The sequence below is a fragment of the Manis pentadactyla genome, chromosome 16 (assembly GCF_030020395.1).
Source record: "Manis pentadactyla isolate mManPen7 chromosome 16, mManPen7.hap1, whole genome shotgun sequence".
Taxonomy (NCBI): Eukaryota; Metazoa; Chordata; class Mammalia; order Pholidota; family Manidae; genus Manis; species Manis pentadactyla.
The window spans coordinates 39,680,259-39,698,794 of NC_080034.1; the positions used below are offsets into that span (position 1 = coordinate 39,680,259).

The 18,536-nt window shown below is 38.1% G+C and overlaps 1 protein-coding gene across 3 annotated transcripts in view; it reads left to right on the forward strand.

Annotated features, from left to right (window-relative positions):
- The window catches only part of NUDT3 (nudix hydrolase 3), a 131,918-nt gene that overhangs the window by 104,838 nt on the left and 8,544 nt on the right, over positions 1-18,536 (forward strand). For 2 of the 3 annotated variants that reach the window (XM_036887051.2, XM_036887053.2), the window contains exons 3-4: positions 11,941-11,985; positions 15,896-15,980. In XM_036887051.2, coding sequence (XP_036742946.1) covers positions 11,941-11,985; positions 15,896-15,980 — 130 coding nt within the window. Of the gene's footprint in view, positions 1-11,940; positions 11,986-15,895; positions 15,981-18,368; positions 18,464-18,536 lie in introns of all 3 variants that reach the window. The other variant, XM_036887052.2, reaches the window with a different exon arrangement.

Sequence of the window (18,536 nt, forward strand, 5' to 3'; positions counted from 1 at the left end):
AACCTTTTCAAACAATATTGCTTCTCTCTCACTTACCAACTTTACATTTCCCTGTATGGCCCCGGAAGACGACTGGTTAGCCAGAGACGGGTAAGATTCCTCAAGGGAGGAACAACCTAAGACAGGCACAGTTGCAGGGGGGCCATCAGGTGAGAAATTGGGGATCAACAGAGGTGAGGCTTAGAACCTCACCCCCCCTGTTTTGAGAGAAATCTTCTGCATCCGTGGATGTTTTGTTGTCCTTGTCTAGCTTGGATTAATACTTAGTCTATAGGCACACCTGATCATCTACATTTGCCCTCTTACAGCACTAAACTATGTTTTCTACCTTTATCTTGCATCTACCTACCACTTCAGCATTTTATTAAAAATAAGAAGAAGAAGAAGAAGGGAGAAATGTGGGATTCACATATAAATCAAGTATATTAATCAAACGAATAATCATAATTGACCTGATTGGTTATAGTTCATGATGCATGATCAAAACCGAAAGTTTCTGTGATGACTGCCCTTGCACTGTTCACCATGTAAGAACTTATTCACTATGTAAGAACTTGTTCACCATGTAAAAACTTGTGCGTTATGCTTCAGAAGATTGGAGACTGTTGAGAATTAGGCTTGGGTTTGATTAATGATTGTGCATTGAATCCCCTATACAGAATTTTATTGTTGTTAACAACCATATGATCAATAAATATGAGAGATGCCCTCTCAAAAAAAAAAAAAAAGAAATGCCACTTAGTCGAGTATCTAATAAAACCTATAGCAAACATATTTTTGAAATTTTCAAAGTTTTTCAATGGCAGACAGGAAGAAGACAATTTTGTTTGCTATCATGCTGCCATTTGACATTGAACTGGAGTCCTAGCCACTGCAGTAAGACAAAAACTAAACATAAATTATAAAGATTCAAAAGGAAGAGATAAAATTGTCATCCTTTGCAATTGGTGTGATTATTAATTTAGAAAACTAAAGGAACAACAGAAAACTACTAGAACTAATGAGCATTTAGAAAGGTTGCAATACAGGCATAAAGTTATGCATAAAACAGCAGTGTTTCTTTAAACTAGCAGTAATCAATTAGAAAATATGTAACTTTCAGAAATACATACCATACACAAGAGCAACAAAACTGAACTAAAACTAAAATGTCTTGCTATATACTAAGAGGCCGCAGGATTTTTGCAATAAAAACTGTAAAGCTTTATTGGAAAAAAAAAAATCCCTGAGTAAATGGAGAGGTATAGTCTATTCTTGGATGAGAAAAGTAAATATCTTACTGATGTGTTATTCCTCAAATTAATCTAAAAATCAATAGTAAAAATATCCCAAAAATATTTTTTAGGAGATCTGAAAAACTGATATTTGAAGACAAATAAAGGCATAAAAATGGCTTCAGATTGGAGGTGGAAAAGAATGGCAAGGTCGAAACCTCTTCCCACACTCACCAAGGAAGCAACTACAGTGAAGACAACTAAACCTGAAGACGACCTAAGACTGCAGAACAGACTGCCTACACCTGGTGAAGAAGACCACACAGAGAAGGATAAAGTGACAAAGCCACAATCCAGTGGGACTCAGCCCTTCCCCAATCACAGCCCACAGGCGGGAGGAAGAGGAACAGAGCGGGGAAGGGATAGGCACTCAGGAACTCACACTTGACCCTGGAGATCTGCTGTGGTAACATGAGTCCACATTATAGCAGGCTTTGGTGATAGTGGGACTGGACACCAGGTAGAGTTGGAGCACTCTGGGCGGCTGAAATTCCAGCTACTTGTGGAAAACAGGCACTCTTCTGCTGGTCCTACTGAGACCCAACACAGAGGTAGCAGTTTGAAAGATTTTCCAGTAGTGAGAGGGGTGCCAGAGAGTCATGGGTTGAATTGAGTTCTCTTTGCAGAAGAAAGGGCATGTGGACAACACTTCCCCGGTCCTCCTTCACCCTAAGAGGTTGGGACTCTCAGGAGCCCTGGACACTCACTGGTGGCTCAGCCCCAAGGCACTTCCTGTGTGCACCACTTGTGAGCCTACCTACTGGGCCCATCAGTGTCAGTCTTTGCTGCCTGGCAGGCAGAAGGAGGCTTTCCCAGCTTTCTTGGCCCTGTCTCAGTCCAGTTAGGCACCTGCAGGAGTCCCTTTATCCTCACCGGCTGCTCAGCCCAGTGCCATACAGACTGCCACCACCGTGCACCTGCCCCAGAGCTGCACCCCTTAACCCAGCAGCCCTGCCATTACTGCAGGACAGGCAGACGGTGGCCCTGCCCACAACAATCCCAACAGAAGCCACTGCTCTGATCACAAAGGGCCGGCTGAGGCAAACTGCCATCAGCAGTGGACTGAGATAGGCCACTAACAACAGACAGAAAATCAGCCCCAACCATTGCCCAACAGCAACTGGGGTTACACCATGAAGGAGAACCAGGCACTGGAGAACAAAGTGTCTTGAGCTTCTGGGCACCACAGGGTGTCTTTTTCATATAGATGTTACTCTCTACACCAGGAAGCATAGCAGATCCCAATACAAAGGAAGAAACACAGAGAGCCCGACAAAATGAGAAGGCAGAGAATATGTTTCAAACAAAACTACAGGATAAGACAACAGAAAGAGGGCTACATGAAACAGAGATCACCAATTTTCTTGATAAAGATTTCAAAATAACAGTCATAAATATGCTCACTGATCTGTGGGAAAGTATTGAAGAACTCAGGGAGGACTTCAACGAAGACATAGAAGGATGAAAAAGAGCCACTCAGAGCTAAATAATACTGTAACTGAAATAAAATATACAATGGAAGAAATGAATAGTAGATTGCTGCAAGTAGAAGACACAATTAGTGAGGTGGAAATTAGAGAAAAGGAACACAATGAAAGCTGAGGAACAGAGAGAAAAGAATCTCTAGGAATGAAAGAATGGAAAGAGAGCTGTGTGACCAATACAAAGGAAACAATATATGCATAATGGGGTACCAGAAGAAGAAGAGAGAGACAAAGGGATAGAAAGTCTCTTTGAGGAAATAACTATTGAAAACTTCCCGATCTGGGGAAGGAAATTCAGGTCATGGAAGCACAGAGCCCATAACAAAAGGAACCCCAGGAAGACAACACCAAGCCACATAGTAATTAAAATAACAAACATTAAGGATAAGGAGAGAGTATTGAAAGCAGCCATAGAGTGAAAAAAGATTACTTATAAGGGAAACCCCATCAGGCAATCATCAGATTTCTCAGCAGAAACTTTATAGGCTAAAAGGGAGTGGTGTGGAATATTTAATGTATTAAAACAGAAGGACCTTCAACTATGAATCCTCTACCCAGCAAGATTATTATTCAGATTTGAAGAACAGATTAAACATTTCCCAGATAAACGAAGGCTGAAGGAATTTATAACCATGAAACCAACATTACAGGATATGTTAAGGGATTTCTGTAGATGAAAATGTTCCTAAGCCTAAATAGCATTCACCTGTGAAAATAAACTGACAGTAAAGGTAGCAGACCAATTACTTACCAAGCAAGTACAGATTAAAAGTAGTAAAACCAACTACACACACTATCAGTTAAGGGATACACAAAAAGTACAGATTGTGACATCTAATACATAAAGTGTGGAGGAGGAGGAAGAAGATAAAAGAAGTACTTTCAGACTGTGTTTGCAATAGAGCAACCATCAACTTAATGTTAGACTGTTACATAGTCAGGAAGCTATCCTTGAACCTTATGGTAACAATAAACCTAAAACCTATAATAGATACAAGAAAAATTAAAAAGAAATCCAATCACAACACTAAAGAAAACCATCAAATAACAAGAGTATAAGAGAGGAATAAAGGAATAGAGAGAAACTATAAAAACAATCAAAACAATTCATAAAATGGCAGTAAGTACATACCTATCAATAATTACCTTAAATGTAAATGGACTGAATGTACCAATTAAAAGACATAGGGTGGAAGAATGGGTAATTAAACAAGACCCATCTATATGCTGCCTATGAGAGACTCATTTCAGACCAAACAACCTACACAGACTAAAAGTGAAGGGATGGAAAAGATATTTCATGCAAGTAATAGGAAGAAAAAGGCAGGAGTAGCAGTACTTATATCAGACAAGGACACTTTAAAACAAAGAAAGTAACGAGACAAAGAAGGACATTACATAATGAATAAAGAGGATATAACCATTGTAAATATCTATGCACCCAACATAGGAGCACCTAAATATGTAAAAGAGATACTAACAATTAAAGGGGGAAAAAGATTGCAATACCTTCATTTTAGGAGATTTTAACACACCACTCACATCAGTAGGCAGATCAACCAGACAAAAAATAAATAAGAAAATAGGCACTGAACAATACATTAAATCAGATCAACTTAACAGATATCTACAGAACATTCCACCCCAAAGCAGCAGGATACACCTTTTTCTCAAGTGTACATCGGATATTCTCCAGAAGAGATCACATAATAGGCCACAGAAAGAGCCTCAAAAAATTCAAAAGATTGAAGTATCAAGCAACTTCTAAGATCATAATGGTATGAAACTAGAAATAAATTACACAAAGAAAACAAAAAAGCCTACCAACACATGCTTCTCAATAATCAGTGGATCAATGAACAAATTAAAATAGAAATCACGCAATACATGGAAACAAATGAAAACAAAAATACAAGTCCAAAATTTGTGGGACACTGCAGAAGTGATTCTAAGAGGGAAGTACATAGCAATACAGGCTTACCTCAAGAAACAAGAACAATCCCAAGTAAACAGTCTAACCTCACAATTAAAGAAACTAGGAAAAGAGGAACAATGAAATCAAAAGTAGTAGAAGGACGGACATAATAAAGATCAGAGCAGAAATAAAATAGAGAAGAGTAAAACAACAGAAAAAAATCATTGAAACCAATAGCTGATTCTTTGAGAAAATAAGGAAAAGAGACAAATCCCTTGCCAAACTTACCAAGAAAAAGAGTACACAACAAAATCAAAAACAAGAAAGGAATAGTTACAACAGATACCACATAGAAAGAATTATTAGAGAATTCTATGAAAAATTATATACTTATAAAATGGACAACCTAGAAGAAATGGGCACATTTCTAGAAAAATACAAACTTCCAAGATAGACCCAGAAAGAAACAAAATCTGAACAAACCAATTACAAGCAATGAAATCGAATTGGTAATCAAAAAAACAACTCCCCCCAAAAAACAAAATGCTAGCACCAGATGGCTTCACAGCTGAATTCTACCAAACACTTAGGAAAGAGCTAATACCCATCCTTCTTAAAGTATTCCAAAAAGTAGAAGAGAAGAAACATTCTATAAGGCCAGCAACACTGCAGTACCAAAACCAAAGATACTACCAAAAAAAAGAAAATATAGACCAATATCCCTGATGAACATAGACACAAAAATCCTGAACAAATATTGGCAAACCAAATTCAAAAATACATTGAAAAGGATCATCCATCACAAACAAGTGGGATTTATTCTAGGTATGCAAGGATGGTATCATGTTCGTAAATCAGTCAATGTTAATATATACCACATTAACAAAAAGAAGGATAAAAACCACATTATCATCTCAGTAGATGCTGAAAAAGCATTTGACAAACTTCAACATCCATTCATGGTAAAAATTCTTCAACAAAAATAGGTATAGAGGGCACAACCTCAACATAATAAGGCCATATATGACAAACCCACTGCTAACCTCATACTCATATTCAAAAGCTGAGAGCTTTTCCTCTAAGATCAGGAATGAGACAAGGACGTCCACTCTCACCACTTTTATTCAACATACTACTGGAGGACCTAGCCCTGGCAATCAGACAAAGCAGAGAGATCAAAGGCATCCAAATTGGTAAGGAAGAAGTGAAATGCACTATTTGCAGGTGACATGGTATTATACATAGAAAACACTAAAGACTGCACCAAAAAACTATTAGAACTACCCCAGAAGAAACAGAAAATCTAAGCAGACCAATTACCAGTAATGAAATTGAATCAGTAATCAAAAAACTACCCAAGAACAAAACCCCCGGACCAGATGGATTCACCACTGAGTTTTATCAGACATTTAGAGAAGACATAATACCTATTCTCCCTAAAGTTTTCCAAAAAATAGAAGAGGAGAGAATACTTCCAAACTCATTCTAGGAAGCCAGCATCACTCTAATACCAAAACCTGGAAAAGATACCACAAAAAATGAAAATTATAGATCAATATCCCTGATGAACATAGATGTAAAAATACTCAACAAAATATTAGCAAACGGAATAAAAAAATACATCAAGAGGATCATACACCATGATCAAGTGGGATTCAACCTAGGGAAGCAAGGATGGTACAACATTCGAAAATCCATCAACATCATCCACCACATCAACAAAAAGGAGGACAAAAACCACATGATCATCTCCATAGATGCTGTAAAAGCATTTGACAAAATTCAACATCCATTCATGATAAAAACTCTCTCAACAAAATGGGTATAGAGGGCAAGTACCTCAACATAATAGAGGCCACATATGACAGCAAACGTCATACTTAACAGTGAGAAGCTGAAAGCTTTTCCTCTAAGGTCAGGAACAAGACAAGGATGCCCACTCTCCCCACTTTTATTCAACATAGCACTGGAGCTCCTAGCCATAGCAATCAGACAACACAAAGAAATAAAAGGCATCCAGACTGGTAAAGAAGAAGTCAAACTGTCCCTGTTTGCAGATGACAAGATATTGTACATAAAAAACCCTAAAGAATCCACTCCCAAACTACTAGAACTAATATCTGAACTCAGCAAAGTTGCAGGATACAAAACTAATACACAGAAATCAGTGTCATTTCTATACACTAATGATGAACTAGCAGCAAGAGAAATCAGGAAAATAATTCCATACCCAATTCCATCGAAAAGAATAAAATACCTAGGACTAAACCTAACCAAGGAAGTGAAAGACATATACTCTGAAAACTACAAGACACTCATGAGAGAAATTAAAGAAGATACCAATACATGGAAACACATCCCATGCTCATGGATAGGAAGAATTAATATTGTCAAAATGGCCATCCTGCCTAAAGCAATCTACAGATTCAGTGCAATCCCTATCAAAATACCAACAGCATTCCTCAATGAACTAGAGAAAACAGTTCTAAAAATTCATATGGAACCACAAAAGACCCCAAATAGCCAAAGCAATTCTGAGAAGGAAGAATAAAGCAGGGGGGGATTATGCTTCCCAACCTCAAGCTCTACTACAAAGCCACAGTAATCAATACAATCTGTTACTGACACAAGAACAGACCCATAGACCAATGGAACAGACTAGAGAACCAGATATTAACCCAAGCATATATGGTCAAATATACGATAAAGGAGCCATGGATATACAATGGGGAAAAGACAGCCTCTTCAACAACTGGTGTTGGCAAAACTGGACAGCGACATGCAAGAGAATGAAACCGGATTATTGTCTAACCCCATACACAAAAGTGAACTCAAAATAGATCAAAGACCTGAATGTAAGTCATGAAACCAAGAAACTCTTAGAAGAAAACAGGCAAAAATCTCGAATATAAACATGAGCAACTTTTCCTCAATGCATCTCCTCAGGCAAGGAAAACAAAATGAAAAATGAACAAATGGGACTACATCATGCTAAAAAGCTTCTGTACAGCAGAGGACAACAAAAAGACATCCTACAGTATGGGAGAATATATTTGTAAATGACATCCGACAAGAGATTAACATCCAAAATATATAAAGAACTCACACGCCTCAGCACCCAAAAAGCCACCCTATTAAAAAATGGCCAGACACTTCTCTGAAGAAGAAATTCAGATGGCCAACAGGCACATGAAAAGATGCTCCACATCACTAATTATCAGGGAAATGCAAATTAAAACCACAAGGAGATACCACCTCACACCAGTTAGGATGGCCAACATAGAAAAGACTAGGAACGACAAATGCTGGCCGGGATGTGGAGAAAACGGAACCCTCCTACACTGCTGGTGGGAATGTAAATTAGTTCAACCATTGTGGAAAGCAATATGGCGGTTCCTCAAAAAACTAAAAATAGAAATACTGTTTGACCCAGGAATTCCACTTCTAGGAATTTACCCTAAGAATGTAGCAGCCCAGTTTGAAAAAGACATAGTGCACCCCTATGTTTATTGCAGCACTATTTACAATAGCCAAGAAATGGAAGCAACCTAAGTGTCCATCAGTAGATGAATGGATAAAGAAGATGTGGTACATATACACAATGGAATATTATTCAGCCATAAGAAGAAAATAAATCTTACCATTTGCAACAACATGGATGGAGCTAGAGGGTATTACGCTTAGTGAAATAAGCCAGGCAGAGAAAGACAAGTACCAAATGATTTCACTCATCTGTGAAGCATGAAAACAAAGCAAAAACTAACGGAACAAAACAGCAGCAGACTCACAGAACCCAAGAATGGACTAACAGTTACCAAAGGGAAAGGAACTGGGGAGGGTGGGTGGGAAGGGAGGGAGAAGGGGAATAAGGAGCATTATCACACATAACGTAGAGGGGGGCACAAGGAAGGTAGTATAGCACAGAGAAGACAAGTAGTGACACTAGCATCTTATTACACTAATGGACAGTGACTGTAATGGGGTATGTGGTGAGGACTTGATAATGGGGGGGATCTAGTAACCACAGTTGCCCATGTGATTTTATATTAATGATACCAAAATTTTTAAAAAATTATTACGTAATAAAAAAGAAAGTAGGCAATTGCTCAGATTATTTTGTTAACTATACCTAAAGTGCTAGAATTGATACTGTATTCTTTGAAGTTCAAGAAAGTATTCACCTGCATATGATTGAATAATGAAGGAAGGGCCATAAATATTTTATTTAGAATTCTTACTACTAGCTAAGATGGGCCTTTAAATAAAGACTATCTTTGAATTAAGGGCTTTTAACATATAGATGGTAATTAGAATTGTGCTCATATGATTTTGAGAAAAACAGGTCCATACCAGCACCCTGACTAAACCAAATTTACATATACCTTGCATCAAATCTTATCCCCAAACATCTTGAGCCAAGATACGACCCTGTCAGATACGACCCTGACCCCTACCCTGGCCTGAATGCAAGAATCATGTGAGAGATAAAAATAACTCTTTGATTGCTTGTGGCAGCATTTGAAAGAGAGCGGAGAGATGAAAGTTGGACTATGGAAAATGTAAATAAGTAAAATTACAGTGAACTCTGTCTTAGAAGATGTTTGCCCTATGAGGAATCTTCTCTTTATGAGCACGGTGACTTCAAAGAGCTGAAATCCTCTTTCTTACTTAGGAGGAGCCGACTCCTAAGAAAACTGCTAAGTCTCAGTTTTAAAAACTAGTGAATATAAGAATATTTCTTTGTTTTTTACCATAGAATCATTGGTAGGATCATCATAGATAGAATTCTCCCCTAAGTATTAGTTTTAAACTTGAAAAAAAGCTTTCTACAACTTGAAGATTAATTAAGTGAAAGTAAATGCCAATGGGTTTTCGTTGTACAGATGGCAACATTATTTGATTTATACTAGACTTTATAAGAATGCATCTATTTCATTAAAAAAAATGCATGTATATTTTTGCCAATTTCCCAACTGCCTGTGACTCTTGAATAAATCATAGATATATGTTGGTGTTGAATACAGGAATTATTATTAAACAAAAGTTTTAAATAAGCTATATTAAATTTTCATAATATTAAGTTGACTTGTATCCTGAAAATTTGGAGATGGTTTCATTTTCTAAACTTATGATTTAAGGAAAAAAAAATTAATTGAACAGTAACTGCTAAAGAGACTCCTTGCTCCCCTTTGCAGAAGAGACGTGTAAATGCTGGCCACTCTGAATCTTCCCTTCCTTCTCCCCACTCCACCCAGCCTGGCAGCTTCTGCCTAGGCCCTGGCAGTGGACACCTGTGGCAGGAGCACTGCTGTGCACCTTCAGGTGTTGATCTGAGTATGTTCAGGCTTCCTGGGATCAGAGAAGATAATTGGCCCTCCAGTTCAGCCTGGCCTGCCAGCTTGTTCCACTTGCTCAGGCCGCTTCATTTGTTAGTTCATGAAGCACAATCTAGCTAGTCTTAGCTGGCTGTGGAGTGCAATTGTTTTTTTTAATGTAGAGAAGCATTTCACTTAAGAAAAGGTAGACACTTCCATTAAAGTAGACCAAAAGCCATGTGGGGAAGAGAATGGGTGGAAAGGGAATGGGGAAAGAACCAGGCATGTTGGCAAGAGAAAGGAAAATAACTCCTTGAGAGATAATTAGCAAAAATTAATTTCAAAGTGTAGCTCACCCAAGAGTGAGCGTCACCAACAATATAGCTCACCTCGAAAATAAGCCTTCATATTTGGAATATGAATACACCTTCTATTGTTTCCATTATTAAATCTCTCTTAAATTTTATAGTAGTTATTTTAAAAATATTATTTGATTATGTACAGACTTACTGAGTACCTACTGTGTTTGAAAGTATTTGTCTTAATTTTTAGTTTATTATACAAATAACACAGCAGTAGTAATAGAAAGCAAGTTTCAGCATTCTCTAGGCATTTCTAAGGGTTCATCTTTCTCTCACCTCTCACCCTTCTGCTCCTAGCAGAGACAGCTATAAAATACAAAAAGCAGACGCTAAATAGCCATAGCCTGATTCATAAGCAAGGTGGATACCACCTCCATAGATGTGAAACAAAGCAGAACGACATGGGAAAGTTACAGCTTGCCTGGCCTTGGGTGGCTAATGGTTGGACCCCTTGGAGTAAGGGGGAGCCCAGGTCCCAGTGGAAAAGACACCAGGAGCTGAGACGTCTAGAAGGATGCGGACCCAAGTACAGATAAGACACAGATTCAGTGCACAATAAAGGGCGCCAAGCCACCCTCTGGTTCTGTGGTTCTATCTGTAGTACTCCGCATATCTCCTTGGAGCAAGAGTCTAAATATCACTTTTAAGACCTGGCTCTGGAGAACCTGGTGAAAGGAGCCCTTTAACAATTGGAATATGAATTTACTTCAAATGAAATGAATTTTACAGCATGCCTGATAGTTATGTTCAGGTGTTCAAAAAATAAATGAAGGAATAATGTTTTAAGAGAGCAAAAAATCTTGGAAACAAAGGCATACATAATGGAAAAAGGGAGTATATATGTAAAGAAAAGGTGGAAATGAAAAACATCAAATAAAAAATAGACTAGAGATGGGATAACTCTGATTTTGATACAGCTGAAAATAAAATAAGTAAATTGGAATAGACTGAAACAGTCACCATAATCCATCAGAAAGGCACAGATCTAAAAAAAGTATCAAGGGGTTGATGGGAGTATAAAGTATATACACAAAGGCCTAACCACTGTGAAGTCGTCATTCTCAGTTCTTCACATCATTCTGTTCATCTCTTGATACTTGTCACTAACAGAATTACCAGGTTTATGTTTTTGTTGATTTATGCTTTACTAAGCTCCTGCGAGGAGCTGAGCTCTGTTCTGGGCATACTGTTTACAGACAGCCGAGAATAAGTCAAGTAAGGGTCTTGCTGTCATGTATCTTGTATTCTAGCTTATTCTTCACTATACTTCTGTCAGTGTGCATTTGTTGAATGAATGAATAAGTGAGTGAAGTAATTAATACCTCAAAATATCTTTGGAGTGGCTTCATGGTCTTCTCTGTTTGGCCAACTTTGCAGTGGGGAGGGAGGATTTCTCTCTCCCCAGAGCACACCTGATGTTCCCAGTCTAAGACACAAAAGAAACCCTGGTGTGATCTCCACAGACCTGCAGTACATCTGAGTCTGTGTCTTCTTGTTTTTTATTTCTATTTTATAAATTGTTGAAGATGAAGAATGAAACTAGCAGTATAAACAATATCAAAATGTTAATTTTTCTTTTTCACTTTACAGGCTGGAGTAAAAGGGACATTGGGAAGATTAGTTGGAATTTTCGAGGTAAGTGTCAAAATCTTTTGTGCAATGGGTGTCATGTAATCACCACTTACATTTTTGTCTTAGTCCATTTGGGCAGCTATAAAAAAATACCACAAACTTGGTGGCATAGAAACAATAGAAATTGAGTTTTCACGGTGCTGGAGGGTAGGAGGTCCAAAATCAAGGTGTCCGCAGACTCAGTGTCTAGTGAGGACTGCTTCCTGATTTGTAGATAGAGGTTTCCCCTCCCATCTAAAAGTAGAGTGTTCTTATGAAACCTTTTGTAAGCCAAAATGGCATAATGGAAAGAAACAATTATTATTAGTTTATATAGAAAATTTTTTAGCGTTCCCAAAACCAAAAAATAACTTCTCTTAGGATTCCTGATACCTGAGGCTACATTTTGCTAACAGATACACAAAATATATGGAGATAAAGCACAGATGCTCACAGACATAATTCAAAGTTATGGCAGCTGGATGCTGAGATGCTGAGTGTAGTTCTTGGGGAAGACGTTTGGTGGTGACACTCTTTGCTGCTTGGGGTGCATGCTGCCTTTAATCACAGATCAGCTCTCTGCAAAACAAATCTGAAAGCTATTTTCAGTTTTTGTCTTTTTTCATAAAAGTGCAAATCCTCTTCAGATTTCTTTCAGTTAGCAAAAAGAGGTACTAGTGTAGGTCTTTTGTAAAAATGAAATGGTGTAAGGCAAACTTTGGAAAAGTAGAAGATCCCTGTAGCTGTTTTTCTATTCTCTTACATAGCAGAAGAGGGAAATTTGCTCTTTGGGGTCTCTTTTATGAGGGCACTAATCCCATTAATGAGGGTCAGCCCTCATAGCCTAATCATCTCCCAAAGGCCTCCCCCCCAATATCCTTACATCAGGGATTTAGGTTTTCTATATATGATTGGGGTGGGGGAACATTTATTTCTACTACAGACTTAACTAGGAAAGAGGTCATCTTTGATTCATCTAGTTTTCAAAACAAAGCAGCAACAGAGAGTAACTTGCTTTTCCTTTTTAAATCCCAGTCTCCTCCAAACAACTAGAATTATTTGTAAGTACAGGCACACCTAAGAGATAATTACAAGTTCCATTCTGGACCATACAACAAAGTAAATATCCCAATAAAGCAAGTCACATGAATGTTTTGGTTTCCCAATCTATGTAAAAGTCATGTTTACATGATATTGTAGTCTATTAAGGGTGCAGCAGAAGCATTTTGTCTAAAAGAAAGTGATAGACATACTTTGATTTTAAAATACTGCTGAAAAATGCTAACCACCATCTGAACTTTTAGCCAGTGGTAATGTGCTGGCGGAGGGTGTTGCTTCAATGTTGAGGATTTGCTTCAATGACTGATGAGGATGGTGGTTGCTGAATGAAGGCTGGGGTGGTTGTGGCAGTTTGTTAAAATAGGACAACAGTGAAGTTTGCCACATCAGTTGATTCTTCTCTTCACAAACAGTAGCATGTGATGCAGTTTGATAGCATTTTACCCAATAGAACTTCTCTCAAAAGTGAAGTCAGCTCTGCCACTGCTTTGTTAACTATATTTATTTAACATTCTAAATCCTTTGCTGTCATTTCAATAATCTTCATAGCATCTTCACCAGAAGTAGATTCCATCTCAAGAAACTGCTTTCTTTGCTTTATCCATAAGAAGCAACTTCTCATCCATTCATGTTTGATCATGATATTGAGCAATTCAGTCACATCCTCAGGCCCCACTTCATATCTAGTTCTCTTGCTATTTCCACCACTTATGCAGTTACCTCTTCCACTAAAGTCTTGAATTACCACCTCCAAGTCATCCATGCAGGTTGGAATCAACTTCTTCCAAACTCCTGTTAATGTTGATATTTTGACCTTTTCCCATGAATCATGAATATTGTTAATGGTGCTTAGAGTGATGAATCCTTTCCAGAGGGTTTTCTATTTACTTTGCCCAGATCCCTCAGAGAAATTACTGTCTATGGCAACTGTAGCCTGATAAAATGTATTTCCTAAATAATGAGACCAGAAAATCAGAATGACTCCTTGATCCATGGGCTGCAGAATGGAAGTTTTGTGAGCAGGCGTGAAAACAACAGTAATCTCATATACTGCCATCAGAGCTCTTGGGTGACCATATGCATACGCAGTGAGCAGTAATATTTTGAAAATAAAGTTTTTTTCTAAGCAGCAGGTCTCAATTGTGGGCTTAAAACATTTAGTAAAAAATGTTGCAAATAGATATGCTATCATCTAGGCTTTGTACTCCCATTTATAGAGCACAGACAGTAGATTTAGCATAATTCTTAAGGGCCCTAGGATTTTTCAGAATGGTCAATGAGCATTGGCTTCAACTTAAATTTACCAGCTGCATTAGTCCCTAACAAGAGAGTAAGCTTGTCTTTTAAAGCCAGGCATTGGTTTCCCTCTAGCTGTGAAAGTTCTAGCTGTTACTTTCTTCCACTAGAAGGCTGTTTAGTCAATATTGAAAATCTGTTGTTGAATGTGGCCACTTTCATGAATTATCTTAGCTAGAACTTGTGGATAATTTGCTGCTTCACCTGGCACTTCTGTGTTATGCCAACAGTCCCTTAGGCCTCATGAAGCAACCTCTGATAGCTTCCAACTTTCTTCTGCAATCTTCTCAGCTTCCTCACCTCCCTAGCCTTCATAGAATTGAAGAGAGTTAGGGCTTTGCTCTGGATTAGGCTTTTTGGCTTAAAGAAATGTTGTGGCTAGAATGTTCACTTTCTTATTGTTTGTGTATTCACTGGAGTAGCACTTTTAATTTCCTGCCAGAACTTTTGCTTTGCATTTGCAACTTAGCCAACTAGCACAAGAGGCCTAGCTTTCAGCCTGTCTCAGCTTTCAGTATGCCTTCCTCACTAAGATTTTTTAAATCACTTCTTTTTTAAAGTAAGACATATGCAACTCCTTGTTTTGCTTGAACCCTTAAGAGGCCATTGTAGGGTTATTAATTGCTCTGATTTCTATACTGTTGTGTCTCAGGCCTGAGGAGAGGGAGTAAGATGGGGAAACAGCCAGCCTGTGAAGCAATCAGCACACATTTATAGATTTAATTCTCTGTCTTACACATGGGCAAAGATCAAGGCATGCTAAAACAATTACAATAGTAACATCAAAAATCACTGATGACAGATTACCATAACAAATATAATAATGAAAAAAATTGAAATATTGTGAGAACTAACAAAATGTGACACAGAGACATGAAGTGAGCAAATAGTGTTGGAAAAATGGTGTAAATAGACCTGCTCAGCACAGGGTTGCCACAAACTTTCAGTCTGTAAAAAGTGCAGTATTTTGAGGCACAATAAAATGAGGTATGCCTATATTGTTAATCCCATCACTACCTCTCCCTCTCCCTCCAAGATGTGAGGATAGAGAAGTATAGAGAAGACAGAAAAATAGAAGATAAGTTACTACACAGCAAAAGGAGGAAGAAACAAAATAGGGTGGGATAGAGATCTGGAGAAAGGTGGAAGTGAAAAATTGGAATAAAGATGAACAAGGTTGGTAGGAAAGGAGTTGTGCAAGATAATCTGCGTGCTTGCATTGATGGGACTCCTATCCATCCACAGTCTCTTCTCTTTCTGGGATTCAAGTTAAATTTACTTGGAAAATTTTTCTTGAGAGGTCTCATACTTCCTCTCAGCATTCCTATGAAGTTGTACTTAGGGAAAGGAGAAGAAAAAGAGTAAAACCTTGGCTTTAGAAGCCCAACCAGACAGCACACCCTCAAATGCAAGTGTGGCATGTTTTAAATAGGCTGCTTGGCACTATTCCCTGTATGATTGCAGGAAAATAAAAAGTGATAGGAATCCTTGTGAAGCTCACTGGGCATGCAACAGGAGTGTGTTTGACCACTCTCTTAAGGAAAAACTCTTCCTTTGTCCTTCTCTCTTTGTGCTACAGAACCAGGAGAGGAAGCATAGAACATATGTCTATGTGCTCATTGTCACAGAAGTGCTGGAGGACTGGGAAGACTCAGTTAACATTGGTAAGTCATCCCCAGATAGCCTCCAAAATGCTCCCACATTCCACCCTTGCCGCATGACAGGTCATACCCAGAACCAGAAACAACAGAAAAGAAATAATAGAAGGATGTATTTAGTAAAACAAGCATGTCCATTTTTTAACTTGTAGAAGTTAGTATTTTGAAATGTTCCAAAGGAAGCTGAAGTTGGACACATGGTCAACAAATAGAATTATGACCCATTAAAAATAGGAAATGTTTCTAAAATCAAATTGGATCCTCTTCAGCAGATACTGATCAAGGGCCTTCACAATGCCGGGGCCTCTGCTGGCCATAGATCGTCAGGTGAGAACAGGACCTTGGCTGGTTGTTCTTTGTGATGCTTACTTCTGTTGTTGGGGAAAACTCTTGGTTTGGTGGGGTGAGCCCCTCCCTCCAGAGTTGTTTAGTAGGTGCAGAAGTGGGAGTAGTTTCCAGTTTTAGTCATTTACCATTTGGTGCACGCCACTTTTCTCCTAAGGAGCCATTTTCTTTGATCTCTCAAATCACTACTGGGTTATGTCTTTTGAACTAAAAACAGAGGTGATTTAATAGTTCATGGTTTAATCTTTTACCTCTGAAGGAAAATATATCCTAGAAAAGTGTAATATTAATTTAATTTCTGTTCTAAATTGGCAAACGGATAAATGCACTTGCCCAAACCTCTCCCTTTATTGTTAGAATGTGCTTTGCAATCATGCCTCTCACACCACTGATCAGAGCATTTCCTAGCCCTGGAGATGAATGGCTTTGTTATCTGGCAAGAATACAATATGCTTAAGTAAATAAATTCAGTGGGGGTTTACTAAAAAATGTGATTCCTCAACAGCTCGTGCTAGGGCCTGAAAAGTAGAGCTGAGTGTGGCGTGGCCCTGTCCTTAGAGCACTCTGTAGGGCTGGAGTCACCCTTGTGGTAGGAATTTTTAAGGTACTGTTGCTCTGTCAACATCCAGACAAGCCTTTCACCTTTTTACTCCCACTTCTGAGAATTGACTCTAATGAAATAATTTAAATATGGAGAATAAGCCTGTAAGTCTTCCTTCAGATGAGCCTTTTTCAGATGAAAAATTGGGTTTTAAATGTACAACTCAGTGAATGATAAGTGATTTAAGGTACACCATCTGAGGGAATGTTAATATAACTATTAAACACATACTTATGAAAGCTATTCACCATGGGAAAATGCTTATGATACAGTTGCTGGTGAATGAAAAAAGTAGGATGTAGAACTACATATACACTAATTAGAGCTCCTTTAAAATAGGAATTTGAAATGAAAACAAAAATGGTTTTCACCTGAAGAATTGGCAGTGATAAAGAAAAGGTAACAGTGCTGACAGGGGTATAGAGATGGACATTCCAACATACACGGAGAGATTAGGAATTCGTATAGCCTTTCTGGAAAGTAGTTTTGGCAGTATATATTGTGAGACCTGTAGAGTCCAAATGTTTTGTTGTTATAATCTCAGTCCTAGAGCTCTCTCCCTGGAAGGTTAGAAAGAAAAAGAAGAGATAAAGAGTTCTAAAAATTGTAGCATTATTTGTAACTAAAATTGCATATTATTAATGTCCAATGCTAGAGAAGTGGTTAAATGAATGACAGTATATCATGCTAGATGTTATGGTATAATGCAGCCATTAAATGTCTTACTTTTTATAGTATAGAAGAATGCTTAAGAAACTGAAGTAAAAGAAGCAATAACAATAATAGTAATAATAAATACTCTTACAGCACATACTATGTGCAGGATTGTTCAAACACTTTACATATTAATCATCCCAACAGACTCGTGAGGTGGGTACTATTATCTCTGTTTTACAGAGGAAGAAAATGGGGCACCGGGAGGTTTATTTAGTACCTTGCCCAAAGCCACACAGCTCACTGGAGCCAGTAACATGGGGGGTAGCCCCGCATATCAGCTTCAGTGTCCATTTTCCTGTCCACAACACTATTCAAGCCCCTCAGGATTTGGAGCACCTTAGAGCATGATCCCAGCTATAGCTGTTCAAACAGTGTCTTTTTCAAATTTGAAAGAAAAGCAGGTACACTAAGGTATTGCAAGTAGTTGTTCCTGGTTTGTAAGATCATGGGTAATTTTCATATTCTTTATACTTTTCCTCCATTTTCCCAATTATAAGCAATGATATTCTATTTTTAAGGGGAAAAATAGTAAAGGATTTAAAAATGGTCACTTAAAAAAAGGAAATAGACTGAAAAGGGAATAGTGTTTGTGTTAAGATTTTTTTTCTTTTTTAAAAAATTTTCTACTATGTAGATGAATCACGCTTATACAAATTTTCTAAAATAAATAACTGATTACAAGTAAGCCATCATGGCTGTTCTAGAACCTATGCTCATGTTGATCTTTTCAGGAAATGGGGACGCCGGCTGGGCTTCAGGCTCTTACATGGAAGCTGAGGAAGGCTCAGTGCAAGAGGAAACCACTAAAAGTGGTTCTCTCTGGAGGGTGGGTTTCACACGATTACTATTAGCTCTTCAGTTTTCAGATTTCTTGCCTATTTTGTGCATTAGGCTTTCAC